Source organism: Spea bombifrons, chromosome 13 (assembly GCF_027358695.1).
Source record: "Spea bombifrons isolate aSpeBom1 chromosome 13, aSpeBom1.2.pri, whole genome shotgun sequence".
Lineage (NCBI taxonomy): Eukaryota > Metazoa > Chordata > Amphibia > Anura > Pelobatidae > Spea > Spea bombifrons.
In genome coordinates this window covers 9,867,656-9,890,269 of record NC_071099.1, presented here as the reverse complement: position 1 = coordinate 9,890,269, position 22,614 = coordinate 9,867,656, and the positions used below count along the sequence as shown (strand labels likewise).

The following is a 22,614-nucleotide window of genomic DNA, read 5'->3' as shown; positions in this document are numbered from 1 at the left end:
AGAGACACGGGGGAGAGAGAGAGAGAGGGGGAGAGAGAGACACGGGGGGAGAGAGAGAGAGGGAGAGAGAGAGAGAGAGGGAGAGAGAGAGAGAGAGAGAGAGAGAGACACGGGGGAGAGAGAGACACGGGGGGGAGAGAGAGAGAGAGAGAGAGAGAGAGAGACACAGAGAGACACGGGAGAGAGAGAGAGAGAGAGAGAGAGAGAGAGAGAGGAGAGAGAGAGAGAGGAGAGAGAGAGAGAGAGAGAGAGAGACACGGGGAGAGAGAGAGAGAGAGAGAGAGAGAGAGACACGGGGAGAGAGAGAGACACGGGGGGAGAGAGAGAGAGAGAGAGAGAGACACGGGGAGAGAGAGAGAGCCACGGGGGGAGAGAGAGAGAGAGAGAGACGGGAGAGAGAGAGAGAGACGGGAGAGACAGAGAGAGAGACGGGAGAGACGAGAGAGAGAGACGGGGGAGAGAGAGACGGGGGAGAGAGAGAGAGACGGGGAGAGAGAGAGAGAGACGGGGGAGAGAGAGAGAGAGACGGGGGAGAGAGAGAGAGAGAGAGAGAGAGAGAGAGAGACGGGGGAGAGAGAGAGAGAGACGGGGGAGAGAGAGAGAGAGAGAGACGGGGGAGAGAGAGAGAGACGGGGAGAGAGAGAGAGAGAGAGGGGAGAGAGAGAGAGAGACGGGGGAGAGAGAGAGAGACGGGGAGAGAGAGAGAGAGGAGACGGGGGAGAGAGAGAGAGAGAGAGAGACGGGGGAGAGAGAGAGAGAGACGGGGGAGAGAGACGGGGAGAGAGAGAGAGAGACGGGGAGAGAGAGAGAGAGAGAGAGAGAGAGAGAGAGACGGGGGAGAGAGAGAGAGAGAGACGGGGGAGAGAGAGAGAGACGGGGGAGAGAGAGAGAGAGAGACGGGGGAGAGAGAGAGAGAGAGACGGGGGAGAGAGAGAGAGAGAGACGGGGGAGAGAGAGAGAGAGAGACGGGGAGCGAGAGAGAGAGAGAGACGGGGAGAGAGAGAGAGAGAGAGAGAGAGACGGGGGAGAGAGAGAGAGAGACGGGGGAGAGAGACGGGAGAGAGAGAGAGAGACGGGGGAGAGAGAGAGAGAGAGAGAGAGACGGGGAGAGAGAGAGAGAGACGGGGGAGAGAGAGAGAGAGAGAGAGAGAGAGAGAGAGACGGGGGAGAGAGAGAGAGAGAGAGAGAGAGAGACGGGGGAGAGAGAGAGAGAGAGAGAGAGAGAGAGACGGGGAGAGAGAGAGACGGGAGAGAGAGAGACGGGGAGAGAGAGAGACGGGGAGAGAGAGACGGGGGAGAGAGAGACGGGGAGAGAGAGAGACGGGGGAGAGAGAGAGACGGGGGAGAGAGAGAGACGGGGGAGAGAGAGAGACGGGGGAGAGAGAGAGACGGGGAGAGAGAGAGAGCGACGGGAGAGAGAGAGTGCGACGGGGAGAGAGAGAGAGAGACGTCAGGACGGGGAGAGGGCCACGGAGGGATGGAGAAGACACGGAACAGCGGCAATCATCCACGGGATGGAGACAGGAGGACCAGGCGCCGCGGCGGGGGATTCAGGAAACGGCTCTGAGGCACAACAGAGCGGCTGCAGAGTCGCACGTTCCGGGAAGCCACGCAGGGTTTTCATTGGTTGTTTGGGCCGTTGGCAGAGGATGGACGGTTCTAGATACCTTGAGGAAGGGCTCTGATCGCTTCCTTTACCGGAGCCGGAGTTGCTGCTACTGACAGGAGACGCTCCGTACAAATCCCTCATGGTGACCGGAGGAGAGGCGCGTCTGTGGGGCAGAGGCACAGATTAATCACCCTAAAAAGATGGAGGGGGCAAACGGCAGGTGGTGGAGGAGGAGAGACTGTGGCTGGGGGGTGAGGAGAGGACACAGCACAGAGAGGTTGAAAAGCAAAGATGGAGGAGGAGAGAGGATCGAGAGTGAGAAGGAAGGACATGGAGGGGATACGAAGGTCACCTCCGTGAGCCGGCTGAGGGTCTTCTGCTTCCTGGCACAGACATGGGAGTGCTGCAGCACGGGGCCCCCGCAGGACGGCACAGAGCACCAACTAAAAGCAAAGGGTTTCCTCATTACTGACCCTGAACGAGCCGAAATACCCCAAATACCCCACTGTGACCCCTGGCCGGCAGCCTCACACAATGAGAGGTCGTCAGCATCTTAATAAATCCTTTCCGGCCAGCAGCCGACCAATTATCACATTTATCCACCGAATAATCGTTCCCAGAGATGGGAACCACCATCTCCAAAGCCACCACCAGGGGGCAGCAGATGATCTTAAGCTGCAATTAACAGATGGGGGTGTGAAAGACCGGTTCTCCCCTGAGTAGGGCCAATCCTTATTGTACGACGCAGCTCTCTGTGATAGTGATATACAAATCAATCAATAAATAATAATATAAATGCACGAAGCGTTCGCCAACTAAACACGTTCAACAACACGTTCAAGACACAACCGCACACACACAGGGGAAGGGGCCCCCCTCGACACAGCTTGGCGGGGCCCCGGGATTTTGCATTCCCCGCTGCTAGGAGGCCATTTCTGAAACACGTGTGTTCTCCTGAGGCGTGTTATCCCGGTGGGGCTCAGCCTCCACTTTAATTATTCCGTCAGAAAATGGGGAGCCCTGGCCACCACGACGTTAACCTTTGCACGCAGCCCGCAGCGTGTGTATTTCCAGCAATTTGAGACACGGATACATTTTACACGCGTGACGTTAACTGACGGGTGAATACGTGGCGTGTAAAGATCACGCATGCATGTATTAAATCGCACAGCACTGGTATGCCGCCAGCGTTATTACATGAAGGGTTATTGCAAGGATTAATCTCACAGTTAAGCCCATGTGGCAGCCGGGGGGTGGAGGGTTAGTTGTGCCACACGCAGGCCTGGGAGTCCTGCCATTCCCTCATATCCACGGTTGTCATGGTAACAAGGATGATGCTCGACTAGGATTTCAATCTGCCAGAGTATCTCATCTCTCCCTGTAATGGCAGCTGCCCCCCCTCCCTGCCCCCAAACCACAGCGGGCGCCCTGGGGTTTATTCACTAAACTGGGAGCCGGAGCACTTCATCTCCCGACCAGACTGCGCATTACGAAGGACTGACCCCCGTATAATGTATAATTCAAACAAAGCAAGCACCCCCCCCCATATAACGTATAGTTCATGCAAAGAGCCGGCTTGCTATAATGTATAGCTCATGCAACGAGACGGCCCGTATAATGTATAGCTCATGCAATGAGCCGGCCCCGTATAATGTACAGGCAAATCAGTGAGATGACGTAGAAGAGCCCTCACCACATTAACTGACTTAACAATACATTATCCGGGGCCGGCTTAACTCTTCCTACAGGGGTGTCCCTTCGTCACGCACAGTGAAGGAAGAGGTGAGACGTCTCACGGTTTAGCGAATCCTCCCCTTCACACTGCCTAAAACGCTACGCAGAGAAGCATAGAAATTCGAGACACTCCCAAAGGGCCACATAGAGCCAGCCGTGGCCCCTCTGCCCCCCCCATACTGCACACGTAGCATCGCTCCCGGGGGGCCACACGGAGGCCATTCTGTGACCTTCACAACACGGCAGCGCGATCTGCAGACAGAGCTCAGGGAGCGGCGAGAATACACACAACGCAAGGCCCGGCTTTATCTCTGCGCACAAAGGTCGCCTGGGTTTGGGAGTCGCTGTTGGGCGGCCCTGATAACTGCACTGAATTAGATTGCTAGCTCTGCAGCTCAACTCCCTGAACACAGAATGTATCTACGCGGAGAGCTTCACATTGCGCTGCACGCAACCGGTAACCAAACGCACGCAAAGTACAGGGGTCTGTGTACAAATGGTACGAGTGCCCCCCACGCACAGGGGTCCGCGCATAGCAATACCACCACACAGGGGTCCGCGCACAGCTCGGCAACACCACGCAGGGGTCTGCGCACAGCTCGCCAACACCACACAGGGGTCCGCACACACAGCTCGCCGACACCACACAGGGGTCCGCACACACAGCTCGCCGACACCACACAGGGGTCCGCACGCACAGCTCGCCGACACCACACGGGTCCACACGCACAGCTCGCCAACACCACACAGGGGTCCACACGCACAGCTCGCCAACACCACACAGGGGTCCGCACGCACAGCTCACCAACATCACACAGGGGTCCGCACGCACAGCTCGCCAACATCACACAGGGGTCCGCACGCACAGCTCGCCAACATCACACAGGGGTCCGCACGCACAGCTCGCAAACACCACACAGGGGTCCGCACGCACAGCTCGCAAACACCACACAGGGGTCTGCACGCACAGCTCGCAAACACCACACAGGGGTCTGCACGCACAGCTCGCAAACACCACACAGGGGTCCGCACGCTCAGCTCGCAAACACCACACAGGGGTCCGCATGCATCAACACCACACAGGGGTCCGCACGCACAGCTCGCCAACATCACACAGGGGTCCGCATGCACAGCTCGCCAACACCACACAGGGGTCCGCACGCACAGCTCGCAAACACCACACAGGGGTCCACACGCACAGCTCGCAAACACCACACAGGGGTCCGCATGCATCAACACCACGCAGGGGTCCGCACGCATCAACACCACGCAGGGGTCCGCACGCATCAACACCACACAGGGGTCCGCACGCATCAACACCACACAGGGGTCCGCACGCATCAACACCACACAGGGGTCCACGCACAGCTCGGCAACACCACACAGGGGTCCACGCACAGCTCGGCAACAACACACGGGTCCACACGCAGCATAACACACAAGTGCAAGATTTACAACCCTCAAGCAATCAATTGCAAATTACCCCATCACCTGCCACCCCCCCAACTGCAATACCCCGAACCCACCCCGGCAGGCCTCTTGTCCCGTCCACCCCCCCGTGGCCCCCGTGGCCCCCGTGGCCGGCCGGGCGGTGTCACCTGCGGGGCTCTGCATGATGCTGCTGCAGCTCCGGCCGGCGGAGGAGGAGGAGGAGAAGGGGGGCATATGTGGGAGGAGCCTCGGAGGGGCGGGGGACGTTCTGCGTCATAGAACTTTCACTTAAAGCAACAGCTGGGGAAGATCTCAAAAATAATAACAATTACAATGTAACAACAATAACAATGTAACCGTGTAATATAACAAAGCACTGATAGCTGTAATAAGAGATCTACATTACTGAGTCTCACAGGATTTTGTTTTGGGGATGTCCACACATTAGCAACATATGACCTGGCAGGTGGCTGCATGTTACACGAAAGGTGGCTGCATGTTACACGAAAGGTGGCTGTGTGTTACCCGACAGGTGGCTGCATGTTACACGGCAGGTGACCGCATGTTTCTGGCTGACGAGTACACTAACCACAGCACACGCCACCAGCTGCAGTTATATTCCCCGTCTGCTCACATACAATGCACACACTTTGGTGTTTATTCACTAAGCCGGGAGCTTCACATTTCCCTGGTGAGTGTCCATTGTGAGGATTGCCAAGTTCACGGTGCACATGTGGACGGTCTTAGATTCAAGGGGAACCGAGTTTTCCTGGAATCTGGCTCCACGTGGGTTCGCTGAAGATCTGAGATGGAGACCTTCCTATTGGATGGGTGTTCTAGAGCAGCTCCATGCAGAAATTCAACATTGGTGTCTAGAAGGGTACAAGGGGTTTGTGACGAAAGCCTCCATCACCGGGGCCCCTGGAGAGGCCTGACTGCCAGCCTCCTCCTTACTGACTATGGGCCCTGACTTTGTAAAGACTTCTGTGTCACCCCCAGTAGTATCATCCCATCACTTGCTGAGGGGATTATCTCCGGCAGACAGTCAGGATCTGCAACCAGGGAGAGACCACCATTGGTTAAGTTTAATATCATATCCCCCTCACCCCATGGTGCATTATTATGTCGCCCCCCCTCTCCTCCAGTTCCACCACTACAGACCTTTACCCCCGCCATCCCTGGCACTGATTTGGGCAGGTAATAGATAGTGGAGGCTGGGACCCTATTGTACTGTTAATCCCGTTACCGCCCCTGTTGTTTTTGGGAGGCAGATTAAGAGGGGGGTTTGTACCCCAATATCTTGTTTTAGGTTAATTATTATTATCTTTATGTGTGTTTTGCTGGATAAATCCAGTGCTGTGTGTGAAAAATAAATCAGTCTTTGTTTGGTTTATACCCGACACTGAGTCTCGGCTAGTGACTGGAAACCAGAGAAAGTGTGTGTATCCCCGGCTAAGGGAGCACAAGTCAGCGGAGGTAGTCGCTCGGACTATCCAGTTCTGTGATATTGTTCTAGATCAGCTACAGGGCCTACTTCTCCATATATGGGTTCTAGATCTGTTACATGCAAGGTTGGTGCTCTAGATCAGTTTATGGGTGTACCTCAGACTGCAAGGGTTGATGTTCTAGATCAGTTAAGGAGAGTACACCTGCAGTTCTAGGTCACTCAATGGGTGCAGGAGTCTGTCCTTTGAGCAACAACGTTGCTGCAACGTGAACATAATATTACAAATAAAAACCATCTGGACCAGGAAATGCCAAAGAATATTCTTTGTTTATAAATACACATTTTTTGCCAATTATCTTGGATACACAGAGAATACGTAAACAATGTAACAAGTCGGACAAACAGACGTCAACCCAAGATATTTTCCCACCATGAAAACCATTGACCCTCTTCTCCAAAGCCAGCGCCCTGCATTAATCTTTGGGCACACATTCTGGAATTGGGGTTCCCCCGGCTGCAATCAAAAGCATAAAAGTTCCATTTAACGTTCCTTGGACAGAACGTCCGATAATCATGAGTGCCAAAAGGTTGAACAGTCAAGAGCTATAGAATCCGGACCCTGGGCTGGCTATGATGTCACTATATGGCGCGTTCTGTCTCAGCTCAAGTGCGGACTGTTTCTTTAGCGCCAGAAAGCTGTAGAATTTGGCCGAAGCTTCTCTCCTTGAATTGTTCTTGCAGAGTTTCAGCAGACTGAAGGAGGTCCTTCCTGTCTGATTCAGTTTCTGTGCGAGAAATCAGAGTACAAAGAATGAGAGTTTGGACAGGTGAGGGAGTCTGGGGTAATTTGCTGAGTCTATATGTAGGGGCAGGAACGACCATGTGCAGGAATCACAGGGCGTCACGCGGCAGCGAATTGTACAGCAATCACATGATTCCACATTACTCCCCGCCGGCAACACTCCACGTGTACGTTCACCGCCAGCTCCGGGGATCTTACTCTCAGGTTACGCAGCATCTCCTGCGTCCTTTTGTTCCATCTATGCTCCTCACTGTCCTGAGCATCCTCCACTGTCTCCTGTAAAGAACAGAACCTGATCAGCGCTCGCACGCCGGGCACAGCCCAGAACCACATTCTCACCACCAATGCTCAGCACTTACGAGAAGTTCCTCCGGCAGACGGTCCGGTGCAGGACCCAGAAAGTCACTACACGGGGGATCACCCGATTCCTGACACAAAGGATGAAACAACGTCAGAGTATAAAGCTCTAGGACGGCCCCTAACCCCGGGGTTATAAAATATTTTCTATTCCGCTACAAAACGGCTTCAAATTACTCGATACGATTAAATACGCTGCTTATCGGGGCTCACATCGTCGTGTATCTGCGGGGTCTCCTCTGCACAGGAGCTGGCATCTGTCAGTCTGGACTCCTGCAGGTAACTCGGATCCTCTAGTCGTGGTAAATCTAGATTAATCACAAGAAAAGGACATGCTGAGAAAGATGCTCATGATCCACACACACTGAATCTTACGCTTGGCCGGGGCTCAGAATGACTCCGCCATAACCCTTGGGGTATCAGACACACATGTTCCGCTTCTCGTCGGCTCCTTGTCCATACCCGTCACATCCTTTTCCAGGCGCGTTATCTCAATCTCTGCCTGAGACTCTGTCTGATCCTCCTGGACACTCCTGTGTTTTCTTAGACAGCGTGTGAAGAGCTAGAACGGATAACACATCACTCAAGGAATGTGAATCCTCTTTAACGTTAAAATTAATTCATGCAGGTAACCTGATCACATGGGTGCCTCTCCTATGACTGGTGTATGTTATGTTTGCATTAGCTGCACACCTAGGAGTAAAATTCCTCCAAAACCGTCATGGATGACGCTGACAGGAAAGCTTGGCGGCTGCGAACCGTCTTGTGGACGGCTCATAGTCAACAACCCAGCGCTGTGACTCCCCAGGATAAAAGGAAACATCCCGCACATTCACAGCAGCGGGAGGGAAACACCGCGATACCCCAGAAGCTTAACTGTCTTATGAGAAGACAACATACCGATACCGGGGGTGGGTTGTTCGTTTACCCAGAAGGTCCCTCCGTTGGACTTTTTGAACTCTGCAATGAAACGTAATCTTGGGTTCTAACGTGGAAATATAAATGTCATGACATGATATCTCTGAATTATGGTATTTTTATTAGACCCTTAGGTCTCCACGTCACGCAAGACGCGGTGGAAAGCTCAGGTCCCGCGGATGGATCGTGTAATATTTCTGAGGGTTTAGGCTTGATTTGTTCTTCTGGGTCTCTGTCTGGACTTACAGAACCTCTTTTCAGAACCGGGAAAGAATATACAATACTGGCTTTAGTAAGGAAGATAACGTTTTCATTTTAACCAAAACAAGCAAATGTAAATAAATATGGCTAAAAGCAGAACCGGCAGAGCCTCGGGTGTGTGTGATGTAAGTCAGGCTACACACCAGTTGTAGGTCGGCGCTGATCGTCAGCTGGCAGGGGTGGCAGAGCAGCCATTCCACTCCCCCCGTCGTCTTCCAGTCCATCAGTTTCCGGGTCGAAGGCGCGATGTCCACGGAGGTCACTGTGTCAGAGAAGTCCAGGAGCTGCTGGCGTATATAATCGCTGGCCAATTCCTTCATCTTGTCCACAATCGGGTTTCTATTCTTCTTTTTCCTCCTCATCTGCAAAGCTGCTGAAGAACAAGGGGAGTCTGCTTTATACCCCGTAAGCCTTGTTATGCCGGTCCCCCCCAAACTCATTCCTCTGGGGTGCTCAGTACCTGAAACTTCCACTGGTTCCAGAACTAAGCTGTCCTGCTCCCCGGACAGGAGAGGTGCGCTGTAGATAATCGGATGCATTTCCTCCGGCTCGGCAGGAACCGGTGTCTCTACGCCCAATACATACAAATTAACTCTTCCTGTAGCAAACTCTGCCTTCTGGTGCTCCGGTGGTTAAATAAAGCCAGAGTTTCAGGGGCATCATTAGGAACATGAGGTTCCACCAAACTGTCTTACCTCCCAATCGCATCTCCTCTGCGGCAGACACAGGCGGGAGAAGGACCTCGTTACCCATGTCCAGAATGTCCTGGTTGAGGCCGTCAGTCAAAGGTTTGTCGTCTGGATATAAATATATAAGAATGCGTTTTCTCTCTTTGTCAATCGCCCTGATGGAAGAGATGCCTGGGGCATACAGAGCTATTCTCAGTGCCATTCATACCGAAGAAGTCCGTCATCAGTCCCTCGTCTCCGAAACAGTCCTGGGTAAAGGGGTCTCTCCCCTCGGCAGTCAGCGTCGCGGAGCTCCTGTTGAGCTGGAAGCTGCTCGAACTCATTTCAAAACTGCCGTCAAAATAACTGTCTCCTCTGAAGGCGTCCAGCTGCTCCCCTGTGGAAACAGCATCACACATGCTGAACACGCAGACACGGGGTGCTCCGCGCAGACACGGGGGCACTGGCCAAATAGTTATGGGGTAACGTTGTGACTTTTGATGACATGTTGCAGGCTCCAAGGCTTTTATTGTTACTTTGGGTGGGTCGGCAACAATTAAAGCTTAGCACTGGGGTAGGTGGGATGATGGGAATAAACACACCCAAGTCCCCAAATAATTATGTAACACAGATGGGGGCAGAAGAGCCGGACAGATTCATGTAGGGGCTGAACGTGGTCCCAGGTCCTTCCACCCCCCACCATGCACCAGTAACCCTGTAAATGTGTCATGGGGCAGGAAGATGTTGGAAGCATCAGGCCAGATTTGAAGGACAGAATGAAAAACCATAATCCACAGGATCACTAGTCATACAGCAACATCTGTTTGGTCCATGAAGTCGTAATGCCTATGGGCATTAGAGGGGGGTGGGGATCCAGCCCTGCGTGAACAGATAGTCTCACCGAAGCCTCGACAAAGTGTCAGGTCCTGGCTATAATCCTCTTGGAGTGTGATGTCTTCCGTTCTGCTCTGGTTCAGCGTGAAGTAGTCGACAACGTCAATGACACTGGAGGAGAGGATTAAGTACAGATTAATAAAATGGCCAATGGCTGACTGAAAAGTATGATGTCACTGATAATTTATCTATGATAGGGTTAAACACATCTATCACGGGGTGACCGTACTTTACATCCGGCAGCTGGACATCGAACTCTGGGAATTCTTCAGGCAGGGTGATGGATTTGTAGGACGCTTCCTGGTTGTCGGAGAGATCCAGAGTGCCTACGGAAACGGGGATAACGCGGCGGTGGGATTTCTGCGGATCTGTTGGATCCGTGGCCTGCGTGAGACCTGGCGGCCGGGGGTTACCTGGGCAGAAGGCCATACTCATTTTGACAAGAGCCTCGTTGCAATCAGCTAGAAGATACTTTGCCTTTCTGTGGTAAATGCGAACGACCCCGATGAGCAGGTGGCCGGACGTCCTAAGGGCGATAGTCACCTGTGAGGGGCAGATCAGAGGGCTTTGTATATTTATATATAGACTGTATATATATATATAGACTGTATATATATATATATATATATATATATATATAAAGTGCCCCCCCACATCACACCCAGCAGGAGGCACTCTTGGCTACTTATCTGGTACCTTGGGGGTAATGATGCTCTGAATGGCGCTCTCCAGGTTGCACTCGTATATATGAGCCTTGGTCAGCTTCTTCTCCCAGTGGGCCGCCATCCAGATCTTGGACAGGACCCCCCGCTTATTGAGAAGGAGGTAAGCGTAAAACATCCTTCGTGTTGTCCGGGGCACGACTCACCGATCTCTGCACCTGCCACAAAATGCACCGGGGTTACTGGCAACTACCAACATCACCTACATAGCTGGCACCCCCTGGACAGACGCCCCCTGCCTGAGGCAAACACGTGAAGTGCAGGCGTGTGACATGTACTGCGAATGCAGGGTATAGCGGAGGGGCATCTGTAAGGGTTCACTACCCGTGTAACGGAGGGCTGTAGCTGCACAGCGTGGCCCCCCGCAGGATACACCATCACAAAATAAAAGCAACAACACCTAGCAGGCACAACCCAGTCATGGGCGGGGTGAAGGAGCACAGAAAGGGTGCAGTAACCCCTTTACAGCCCCTCCTAATGGTACTGGGGGTTATATGAGGCGCAGCTGTGGGTGCAGTGCAGCTCACTCAAGGAGAGGGTAATGAAGAGCGTTATGCAGAGGGAGGGGGCAGAGGGTGACTGTTATACGGGGGGGGGCAGAGGGTGACTGTTATACGGGGGGGGGCAGAGGGTTCGGGCGGGGCGTCATACCCGGGTTGCGGGCGCTACGCAGAGGCTTTCACGCTGCGAGGTATACCTGGGTGTTGGGTCCGCTCCCTCACGCTACGGGTTGCCAAAGAAACGGAGGGCGGGAAACTTCAAACAGCGCGAGGCTGTTCTCACTGGTCGCCCCTCTGGACTTACCCCCCCTCCGAACCAGACACGCCCTCAAACCTCACCCCATATCAGACACGCCTCCAAACCCCGCACCCCCACAACCAGACACCCCCAAATAACCCCATATCCTCACATAGACCCCCCCAATATCCAGACGCTCCCCACATCAAACTGACTACCCCATAAAGAGACCTCTAGACACCCCATTACACCCAGACCCCCTAGCTCATTGTTTTTGGAATTGCCGTCAGGAGGGTGACAGTCGGGATCCGCCCGCTCCAGGTTAACCTTCGCCGAGCCTGTCCCGCGAGCCGCAGTTCCCGTCTTCCCAGGAGGAGGGCGCTGCGGGGACAGTCTCCTCCTACCTGGTCCGTGATGGAGCCGTGAGCGTCTCCCGGGTGATCTGCATCTCTCAGCGGCTGGGGCTGTCACACTCTGGGTTGAGCGCCGTCGGCAGGATGCGGGAGGGCCCCAGACAGGTCAGTGTCACACCCAGGGCCCCTGACGGCCCCATCTGCCCCGGTACCCGGCAGGCGCGGGGTGGGGCTGCGCTGGGTGGGTAGAGGAGGCTGCGCTGTCCCCGTGTATTCAACGGGGGACGGGGGGCTGTGTACAGAGCGCATTGTGTTGCTGTGTACAGAGCGTGTTGCGTTGCTGTGTATAGAGCGTTGTGTTGTTGTGCAGCGGAGGGGAGGTGTTGCTGGTGCTGAAGGGACAGCTCCCGTGTTAGTGAACGGAGACCCAGTGACGGCCGACTAAACGTTTCCCACTGATCCCCTGACAGGGATTTCAGCCGGTCTCTGGTGTGGGTTGGATTCAGCGGGATCTGGTAGGATCCGGCAGGATTGGATGGGATCCGGTATTTAGTGTGCGGAGCCTGGCTTGTCAGCTTTTTGTCAGCGCAGGAGGCACACACCATCTCGCACTTTGGGTTATTTTCTTGGCAGGGGTTGTTGCAGAGGAGGTTGATTTGCCACCCTGGGGCAGCTGATGCGGTGTTGCGGGGTACATATTACAAAAGCCAGGGTACTTGCGGGGTCCACAATTCCATCGTCTCCATCAATAACCTCTCTCCTCTCCGGTGTCTCCGCAGCCGCAGCCCGATGAGGTCTCCTGACCGCTCAGCTCTCTCTCCATGGCTTCTTTACTCACCCTCGAGCTGAGAGACCTCAGGACAGATCGCGAGCTCAATGGCCAAACTCAACACGAGCGCGCAACCAGCACCATCAGGGGTTTTGAGAACCCATCTTACGAAGATATCGAGGACACCCTCATTGGAGCGGACTCCGAGGACACCCAGCGGCCTGGGTCGAGAGGGCAATCGGCTCCGGAGGACGACTCTCTTCACTCTCAGGACAGCCCGGCACCGGAGGCAGCCGCTCGCTCCGTGGATTATGGCTTCATCTGCTCACTCGTTCTCTTGGTGGGGGGAGTAGTGCTTGTGGCGGTGGCTTACACAGTACCCAGGGACGTGAGGGTGAGCGCAGACTCAGTTAGTGCGCGTGAAATGGAGAGGTTGGAAATGTACTACGCGCGTCTCGGCTCTCACCTCGATAAATGCATCATCGCAGGGCTGGGGCTGCTCACCCTCGGGGGGACGCTCCTCTCCCTGCTGCTCATGATCTCTATATGCAATGGGGAACTGTACCGGAGGAGGAAACTCGCTAGGGCCCGGGGCCCCCGGACAAAATACGGCTCCCTGAACCTGAGGATGAGACAGCTGAACACGGAGGGGGGGCAGGTTCTGGTGGAGTTTGAGGTTCTAGAAATGACTGCGGCGGCTGCCCAAAACGGATCAGAAGAGGGGTCCACGCCCGTGACCAGCACGAGGGCCGAGTATCAATGACCTACGAAGCATGCGGCAGCAGGACATGCGCCGGATGGGGAAGGGGGTATCAGGCAAACCCGCGGGGCAGCCCTGAGGAGCTAAATGTCTGGCGGGATATGAACAGATGAAATTGTATTGTTATAACGGGAGGGGAGGGGGGGGTTGTTTGTTGGTCGTTACCCCCCAGGGGATTGTGCTGAGAAATGACTTGTGGCCCCTGGCCATGAGATGGGGGCCGCCTATAGCCTTTACTGCGTGATCTCCAAGTGGAACGCACGAGAGACATGAATCAGGACTGTAAGCAAACAAAACAGCTGATTCGGGGGGGGTGGATAATATCCCCCCGGGGTCCATAGATATTTTATGATTAATGATTGTAGTCGAGGCCCCGCCAGCCCCACCTGTGCGTCCGGTCCTGGCCATGACTACACACAGCTGAGGCTGCTGGATCTGCAGACAGGGCGAGTGTGAGTGCAGGCAGTCGTAGTCGGCACATGTGCGATTAGGCAGCGAGGTTATGGATTTGAAGGGTTTTACACAATACTTTTTTATTATTACTTTTTTTTAAATTATATATATATATATATATATATATATATATATATATATATATATTTTTTTTTTTTTTTTGCGTAACCCACCCCAAAAAATAAACGAGCAAACAGCCGACGGACGCTTTATTCTCAACCCACTCTCAACCCTATTCTCAACGCCACCAAACGTGACGAAGAGAGTCCGGGCCAAACGCGTCGGGAATTAACGTATTTTATTTACTCCGCATTTTCTGAGTTTTATTGCTTATATTTAAACTTTATTTATAAAGAAAAAAAATACACCCAAACATTCTCAAATTTTGCTTTTTTTAGACTGAAAAATTAATGTCTGATAACAATAAAGCATAAATCTGTGGCCGGCCTCCGGGTTCTTCACCAGCGGGTCAGGAGCCGGGAATCTGATCACCCGATTTAATGAAGGAATTATTAAATCTGCTGGCCGATCTGTAACCAGATGCTGCAGGGTCTCGGGGGGGATTTATGGGCTGCAGAAAAACTATAACGAATACAGGTTAATGTCGCTGGTGGACCATACCGTTCCCATGGAGACGGCCGAGTACCCCCGCCGAGCACCTACCGCCTCAGACAGCAGACAGAACGTGCGGGAAAACAAGCGCCTGAAGCATTAGAGAAGCCGGCCCCCCGAAAACAATCTACACCCGAAAACACAAGAGACTCCCCAACGGGGGATCCCATTCCAGAAGCAACAGCGAGCAGACGCCTCAAACGTCTCCGAGACAAGCGTCTTCACATGAACATGTCATCGTACCCCGGGGGGGGGAGGTGGTCGGGGTCCGGCCTGCACAAGAACAGGGGTATGGGGTAAATTGTACAAATAATGCCCCCAGCTGCCCCTTACCATCACATAGCACACTTACCCTGGTTGTCTAGCCCCTAAAGGCCCCAAGGGATCAAAGCGGGCCCCCGGCGGCACGGATCCGGGGGGGAAGCCCATCGTAGGGTCAATTCTGGGTCGTGAGCGTCCTGCGTGGAAAGGGTCCATGATCATCCCTCCAGAGCGGCCACTGAGGGGGCAAGTGAAGTAAGAGACTAAAGAGAATAGCCCCCGATATCCCGTCACTCAAACACAGAGGCTTACGCTCACCCCAAGGGATCCAGATCTGCTGCACCGTACGGGAGATCTCCCGGAGGGGTCCTCCTGCAGGGGGAAAGGCAGTTACATGAAAGACCCAGCATCAGTCAACATATGGGGGTCCGCTCAAGACTCACCAGCCACCCGTAACCCTGGGAGGGACCCTCAGTGGGTCACGGTTGGGGGGTCCTTGCTCTTGCTCAGATGATGCCTTTCTCTCCTCCTTGGTGCCCAGCAGAGGGGCAATAAGATCGGAATGGAGCAGACGTCTCAAATGAGAGGGGCTTTTGTATACCCTGCACACGGGATGAAGGGAGGAGACAGCGTAAAGGAGACGGGGTCACGGGAGACGGGGCCACGCTGCACAAGAACAGGGTTTTCTGGAGCCAGACCTGTCGTACTGCTGCAGGTGAGCGCTGTCCACGTAGACGGCCACGTCCAGGGTCAGGTCGCACACCTTCTCGCTCCGGAGGTCCTGCCACGATGGAGGGGACACAAAATCTGTCAGCGGTGGCTCAGTGACAGGTCCCAGCATGAAGGAAACTACACCCTATCTCTGAATGTGGGGAATAAGTGCCAACGAGTATACATGGGGGGCATCTACGTGGCTGCCGTGTTGGATTGGGGGATGCAGGCGACAGACTGGGGGAGGTGGGGGGTCGCCAGGTAATACCTCGCTCTCACCATAATATTCACAATCAGGGTCCCTTCCACAGTCAGTGCTTTGAGCAGGAACCTGGAGGCGTCCGTCCCGTAGCGCAGGGTGTAAAGCTCTTTATTGTCCCCCCAACCATCGGGGAGCCGCTCGGATCCCGTGTCCTGCTCACCGGCCTGTGGGTAAGAGAAGCTGTGGGGATTCGCAGATTCAGCAGGAGACAGACATTATATATAGATAGGGTAAACCACGTCCCTTATTCCTCCCCAGTCACATGCTTCCCTCCATCTCCCAGAATAGCTCCACCCACACCTCACCTCCACCTGTCACATCCCCTCCCCTCCCCCTTTTTTAAAAAACACATTGATTGCATCATACTGCCCCCGTCTGCCCTCACCCCCCTACATACATCATACTGCCCCCGTCTGCCCTCACCCCCCTACATACATCATACTGCCCCCGTCTGCCCTCACCCCCCCTACATACATCATACTGCCCCCGTCTGCCCTCACCCCCCCTACATACAATCATACTGCCCCCGTCTGCCCTCACCCCCCTACATACATCTTACTGCCCCCGTCTCCCCTCACCCCCCCTACATACATCATACTGCCCCCGTCTGCCCTCACCCCCCCTACATACATCATACTGCCCCCGTCTGCCCTCACCCCCCCTACATACATCATACTGCCCCCGTCTGCCCTCACCCCCCCTACATACATCATACTGCCCCCGTCTGCCCTCACCCCCCCTTCATACATCATACTGCCCCCGTCTGCCCTCACCCCCCCTACATACATCATACTGCCCCCGTCTGCCCTTACCCCCTACATACATCATACTGCCCCCGTCTGCCCTCACCCCCCCTACATACATCTTACTGCCCCCGTCTGCCCTCACCCCCCCTACATACATCTTACTGCCCCCGTCTCCCCTCACCCCCCCTACATACATCATACTGCCCCCGTCTCCCCTCACCCCCCCTACATACATCTTACTGCCCCCGTCTCCCCTCACCCCCCCTACATACATCATACTGCCCCCGTCTGCCCTCACCCCCCCTACATACATCATACTGCCCCCGTCTGCCCTCACCCCCCTACATACATCATAGTGCCCCTGTCTGCCCTCACCCCCTACATACATCATACTGCCTCATCTGCCCTCACCCCCCCTACATACATCATACTGCCCCCGTCTGCCCTCACCCCCCCTACATACATCATACTGCCCCCGTCTGCCCTCACCCCCCCCTACATACATCATACTGCCCCCGTCTGCCCTCACCCCCCCCTACATACATCATACTGCCCCCGTCTGCCCTCACCCCCCCTACATACATCATACTGCCCCCGTCTGCCCTCACCCCCCCCTACATACATCATACTGCCCCCGTCTGCCCTCACCCCCCCTACATACATCATACTGCCCCCGTCTGCCCTCACCCCCCCTACATACATCATACTGCCCCCGTCTGCCCTCACCCCCCCTACATACATCATACTGCCCCCGTCTGCCCTCACCCCCCCCTACATACATCATACTGCCCCCGTCTGCCCTCACCCCCCCTACATACATCATACTGCCCCCGTCTGCCCTCACCCCCCCTACATACATCATACTGCCCCCGTCTGCCCTCACCCCCCCTACATACATCATACTGCCCCCACCCCCCCTACATACATCATACTGCCCCCGTCTGCCCTCACCCCCCCTACATACATCATACTGCCCCCGTCTGCCCTCACCCCCCCTACATACATCATACTGCCCCCGTCTGCCCTCACCCCCCCTACATACATCATACTGCCCCCGTCTGCCCTCACCCCCCTACATACATCATACTGCCCCCGTCTGCCCTCACCCCCCCTACATACATCATACTGCCCCCGTCTGCCCTCACCCCCCTACATACATCATACTGCCCCCGCCTTCACTCAGCTCCTGCCCGGACTCACTTTCTCCCCTCTCCCGAAGCAGTGCAGGCCGCTGCTGACCAGCTCCCAGTGGATGAAGCAGATCAGCGGGTCCTGAGGTTTGGAGAAACCCCGAGACTCCAGGGAGAACAGTAACTCCAGCCCGGGAGCCGCCATGTCTGCATCCGCCACAGTTCCGGGTGGTGCGCAGCCTCGGCGGTAACAGAGCTCGGTGGATCGGTTCCGGTCGCAGTTCTTTGAAACACCAGCAGGTGGCGCCATACAGGCATGGTAAGCGGGGTCCGTGTTGGGGGGGGTCCGTGTTGGGGGGGGGTCCGTGTTGGGGGGGTCCGTGTTGGGGGGGGGTCCGTGTTGGGGGGGGGGTCCGTGTTTTGGGGGAGGTCTGTGTGGCAACTGTGTGTTTTTGCTATTCTATCTAACCAACTTATGGTAACGTCAGCCCTTAAACAGTCCGATTCATCCTGGCTCAGGAGTAAAATGACCCTGGGGCAGATGGCAGGAGTCCAGCGAACATGCCCCAACTTCCGCCCGCTCCCTCTCCCTCATCAGGTACAGAGCGCGCCCTCCGTTTGGGACGTCACCGGCTCGGGAAGCCGCCATAGAATTGGTTTGACTCACAGATAGCATTCCTGGAATCTAAATGGTTAATACCCCTGGAGCAGCTATACACTGTGTACAGACGGAGCCCCGGGGGGGCTGCAGGGCGAGTACTCGGGGGGGGGGCAGCGAAGCAGTACTTTTACTCTTTGTGTGTCGGTTTAAACGCAGAGTCCGGGGAGTTGTTATGGGAGCCCGGAGGACATCGCTGAACACGGAGGGGCAATAACCGGGGATACCCCGCAGGGGTAACGCTCTAAAGGAGCACACCTGAGTGTCCTGGAATATTAACCCTTTAACAGCACATCGTGAAGATTCACCAAATATGTTACCCAAATGGCGCTAATACTGGTTGTCATGGAAACTGTAACCTGTCATTATTTAAAGATACATTTAACAAAGTCACCTGCATTCAAGCAGGGAGATCAACCATAACATACTGTTAGCAAAAGCAGCTATATATGAGACCAGCAGGGGGGAAGAATAGGAAGGAGTCAGACTGTGTGACCCCCAGAATCTGCCCCTTTACCCTGAGACTAGGCACTCGGGGGGTGGTTTGCTTCTAGCATCTCAGGGTTTGGTTCCGGGGACCCCATCATGAGATGTTTTGAGTGAAGCGGCACCGTGTTTGGGCTCCTGGGCCGGAGGGAACATTAGTCACGGCGGCTGCACGTGTCACGCAGAGCAGGAAGACACGGGACGGACTAGCTGTCACGCGGCACCGATCTGGCAGCGCTCAGTCCTGGGATTAATAGTTGGCAGCCGCTGAAAAAAAATCTTGCCTTTCTGGAGGGAGCAGGTGGTTCATGTAACCCACGACTGAGCGTGATGAGGGCGACGGCACACACGCACATACGTGTCAATAAAGAGAGCAAGGCAACCAGCCACGAGAACCAATCAATACGGCGCGAAGGTCACAGAGAAGACACGGAAACCCAGCTCAGAGAATCACTTTACTAACAAACAATACAAAAAGCAAAGAGTCCCCCCACCCTCACTTATAGGGGGCATTGTCCTGAAGACAGCCAATCACATTTAAACCTTTAAAATACTAATACAGGGTGTACAGTGCTGAGTATACCTGCACATCTAAACACACAGGATCCTGCAAACAACAGTGCTCATCATCCCCAGCGATACCTGCTTACCCCACGGGGCAGCCCTCCTCGTCAGGGCGGTGGATTCAACGTCTTTTAAAAGAACCACTAAGAACAGACCAGCGAGTCGGGGAACCCGTTATATTCCGTTGGCAGCTGCCAGGAAAGCGCCCAGCAGGCGGCCGACGGGAATCAAATCCAAGAGGGACGCGGCCCAGCAGCATTTACCATGGAGTGCGTCGGCCATGCGCAGACCCACTCGTCCATGTCCATAAACCCGCATTCCACCGCAAGAGTTTTACACGCAAGCCAAAGTACCCCTCCCCCACCCTTCCGAGATACACCGGAACCGGCCGTTTTCGGCCAGACGAGCAGTCCGCGTTGTGCCGTTCAGTTCACCGATGCCTTTTGGGCCCCCCTAGCTTGCCGGAGCCCATAAAGCCATTTTATGACCCTGGCGTTGCGCTCGATCACGGAGATGCCGTACGGGATGCGAGCCGACGGTGTCTGCTCCGGCGTCACCGCGCTGACTTGCGAGCGGCCACACTCCGAGCTCTCCGCGCTGACGCTGTGGAACTTCAGAGACACGATATCGGAGCTGGCGCGGGCGAAGTGCTCGGCCCCGATGGTGGCCACCTCGCCGGGGTCCAGGCCGCAGTAATTGAAGAAGCGCTCCAGGTCGGCACTGGCGCGGGAGTAACGGTCGCTCAGGTCAGACTTGGACCGGTGCAGGAAGGGCTGCCGCTTTCCCGGGTCGCTTGGGGTACATGCGGGAGAGCAGAGGGGGCTGTCAGCCGGGGGACCGGGTCGGACGGGGGACGCCGGCACTGGAGTGATGACGATATCGGGGCAGCGCGGGTGGTTGGGGGCTTCTCCCGGCCTCACATCCACTCTGCGCACCGCCGTGGTGCTGGGCGCTCGATGGCCGCCGGGACTGTCGGGTCTGGATGGATCCTGTTGCCTTTCCAGATCCCGCCAGGGCGGCGCGTCTCCCCGCGGGGGTGTCAGGGGGCCGTCGCAGATATTGATCAGGTTGTTGAGTATATCCAGGTTCAGGGAGCTTTTAGGAGCTCGGCCGTCGGTTCTCTGTGACGAGGGGGATCCCCGGCGGTTCGGGGTCAGCAGCACCCTCCGGACGCCCGGAGAGAAGAGGGGCTGCCGGGAGAGCAGGGGTCTCACCGGCTCCTGCTTTGTGCTCACCACCTGCTTGCTCTTCACGTACTTGGCTTTGTCAGCCTCCAGCCTCTCGACGGCACTGGGTTTCCGGGCGCCGCTCTCCACCTGCCGCCGGAAGTACTCCGGCCCTTTGTTGAGGATACGTAGGGGCATCACGGACGTTACAGGGGGCCCCATCCCACCCGACTGCAGGGTCCCAACAGGCATCGGGGAACGCTTGGAGGCGACGGCGATCTCCTCTGGATCACATTAGACCGGAGCCGACAGAAGTTGAGATGTCGGTAGAGTCGCTCATCGGAGGAACCAGCCCTGTGGACGGAGAGACACGTTATCTCAGGACGAGAGTTTGCCGGTGTGACAGCTTGGAACACAAAACATGCAGGCGGCGAGAGCTCAGGGAGAGGAGGGCCCTCCCCGCACTCCAATACCGCCCTCCCCCTCTCGCTGCTCCAATCCTCAACTGAATCCAGCTTCAAACCAGGAACATTCAGCCACCCCCCAAATAACAGTTGGTGGCAGCAAAAGCTCCCGGTCAATCTACCCCTTCAGCCCCCGACATCTGCCCCTGCAGCCGCATCACTGGAAATTTCCATTACCCCCCAACACAGCAACATATATCCCTATATAGGGGTAAATAACCACCCGGTGCACAGATTATTACACCCCAGACCTGCCAGAGGAGCTTTACCCCCGAGCCGTCCCCATACCCCCAAAATCAGAGGGCTTTGGGAGTCATCACTTTGCACTTGATTTGGGGGGGGGTCACTGCGGCCGGCCAGAATCCGTCACCCACCTGGGGGTGGCACTGCCCCTGCCAGCTGTCATAGCCGGTGGGGGGGAAGACATCACCATGGCAACCACTGACCCATATTACAAAAGCTTTGTCATGTGGAGGCAGTTTGGGGTAGCTGCTCCTGCCCCCCCCGGGGGGAATTACATTGTGTGAAAGAGAGAGAGAGAGGGAGGGAGGGGCAGCTCACACTTTAGCCTCCTATTCATCCTCAGAGTGACCCATCCATCGGGTTCACCGGGGGATGGGGGGGGGTAGGTTGGGGTGGAGTGGGGGCAGCCCCAGCAGGGAGCCAGCACCGGGGGCAGTGCTAGGTAATATCTGCCACCCCAGCTAACCACAAATTCCCATCTTGAACATAATACCTCATTGAGGAACCATTAGCCCTTCATGCCTACGATGAAGGCTGAACAAGCATGATGGGAGTCGGAATCCATGTTTAGTTTGTTCCCTTTATCGACCCCATCCAGTCCGGCGGCCCCAATAATCCAGGATGTGCCCTATAACCCCCCCGGGTATCAGCGCTCCCACAATATGCCCCTACCTGCTATCCGCACCACAGACTCTCTGCCCCAGGGGCTTTCCTGCCTTTCTCTCCCAGGGCTGAGACCTCTTCACCCGGCACCTGCCCTTCTCTCCTCCCCCCCGCACACGCCTCTTCCTGTGTCTCAGGTGATGAGCTCAGATTTAACCCTTAAGCAGCCCGTCACAGGTAGACGCGTTTACACCAGAGGGTCGATGGGTTTGTTGATTGTTCCGCCCGTGTCGGGCATTTAAACGTGTTCCCGGCTTTCCGCAGCCTCCCTAACCGTCATTATAAAATAATAAACATAAAGAAACTGTCGAGCAAGCACTTTGCACTGGATAACACATTGCGGTGCAATCGCCATGGCAACCAGTAGAATGAGCCTGACGATTGCTCTGTTTATACCACTTTGTACCAGAATCGCTCTAAATACAGACTCCCCATTTGACCCCTAAGCCTGTTCATTGTTATTGTTAAAGTGCCATCATATTCCGTAGCGATGTACAATGGCTAAATCAAACATAACAAGTATCATGTAATATGGGCCGGACCTTGCTCAAAGGAGCTTGCAATCTAAAGAGGGAACCATCATGGTTTGCAGTTGTTCTGCGCATGTCCGCTCCCCGTCTCATTGTGTTTATTCTGCTAATCCCATAACAATCAGCCTTTGTGCCGCCGTCCCCTCCTCCCGAACGCAGTGAAACATTAGCTCCTGCGCGCCACGTACCGGGACCCCGGGCC

At 55.3% G+C, this 22,614-nt stretch overlaps 5 protein-coding genes across 5 annotated transcripts in view; 1 reads left to right on the top strand and 4 right to left on the bottom strand.

The window, feature by feature from the left end:
* The window catches only part of SNPH (syntaphilin), a 7,508-nt gene extending 2,532 nt beyond the window's left edge, over positions 1 to 4,976 (bottom strand). The window contains exons 1-3 of the mRNA XM_053453755.1: positions 4,942 to 4,976; positions 1,962 to 2,052; positions 1,668 to 1,772 (exon numbers count right to left, since the gene is read on the bottom strand). Coding sequence (XP_053309730.1) covers positions 1,668 to 1,772; positions 1,962 to 2,052; positions 4,942 to 4,957 — 212 coding nt within the window. The 5' untranslated portion in view covers positions 4,958 to 4,976. The remainder of the gene's footprint in view (positions 1 to 1,667; positions 1,773 to 1,961; positions 2,053 to 4,941) is intronic.
* Positions 4,977 to 6,527: 1,551 nt separating this feature from the next.
* RAD21L1 (RAD21 cohesin complex component like 1) lies at positions 6,528 to 10,971 on the bottom strand. Its single transcript, XM_053452739.1, has 12 exons — positions 10,818 to 10,971; positions 10,535 to 10,664; positions 10,351 to 10,447; positions 10,129 to 10,232; positions 9,457 to 9,624; positions 9,255 to 9,356; positions 8,703 to 9,127; positions 7,843 to 7,942; positions 7,594 to 7,688; positions 7,383 to 7,451; positions 7,222 to 7,299; positions 6,528 to 7,006 (listed from the first exon to the last, which is right to left on the bottom strand). The coding sequence occupies exons 1-12, from the start codon at positions 10,959 to 10,961 to the stop codon at positions 6,818 to 6,820; spliced, it is 1,701 nt and encodes a 566-aa protein (XP_053308714.1). The 5' UTR covers positions 10,962 to 10,971; the 3' UTR covers positions 6,528 to 6,817.
* A 999-nt stretch (positions 10,972 to 11,970) lies between these two features.
* On the top strand, positions 11,971 to 13,475 carry TMEM74B (transmembrane protein 74B). The gene is made up of 2 exons (XM_053453982.1): positions 11,971 to 12,099; positions 12,714 to 13,475. The coding sequence occupies exon 2, from the start codon at positions 12,756 to 12,758 to the stop codon at positions 13,464 to 13,466; it is 711 nt and encodes a 236-aa protein (XP_053309957.1). The 5' UTR covers positions 11,971 to 12,099; positions 12,714 to 12,755; the 3' UTR covers positions 13,467 to 13,475.
* A 762-nt stretch (positions 13,476 to 14,237) lies between these two features.
* Positions 14,238 to 17,944, bottom strand: PSMF1 (proteasome inhibitor subunit 1). Its single transcript, XM_053453366.1, has 7 exons — positions 17,709 to 17,944; positions 15,780 to 15,926; positions 15,488 to 15,570; positions 15,233 to 15,391; positions 15,108 to 15,161; positions 14,881 to 15,027; positions 14,238 to 14,801 (listed from the first exon to the last, which is right to left on the bottom strand). The coding sequence occupies exons 1-7, from the start codon at positions 17,841 to 17,843 to the stop codon at positions 14,750 to 14,752; spliced, it is 777 nt and encodes a 258-aa protein (XP_053309341.1). The 5' UTR covers positions 17,844 to 17,944; the 3' UTR covers positions 14,238 to 14,749.
* Positions 17,945 to 19,224: 1,280 nt separating this feature from the next.
* FAM110A (family with sequence similarity 110 member A) lies at positions 19,225 to 21,993 on the bottom strand. Its single transcript, XM_053454186.1, has 2 exons — positions 21,892 to 21,993; positions 19,225 to 20,866 (listed from the first exon to the last, which is right to left on the bottom strand). Exon 2 carries the CDS (start codon positions 20,762 to 20,764, stop codon positions 19,772 to 19,774), a length of 993 nt encoding a protein of 330 aa, XP_053310161.1. The 5' UTR covers positions 20,765 to 20,866; positions 21,892 to 21,993; the 3' UTR covers positions 19,225 to 19,771.
* Between the last annotated feature and the right edge of the window lie 621 nt (positions 21,994 to 22,614).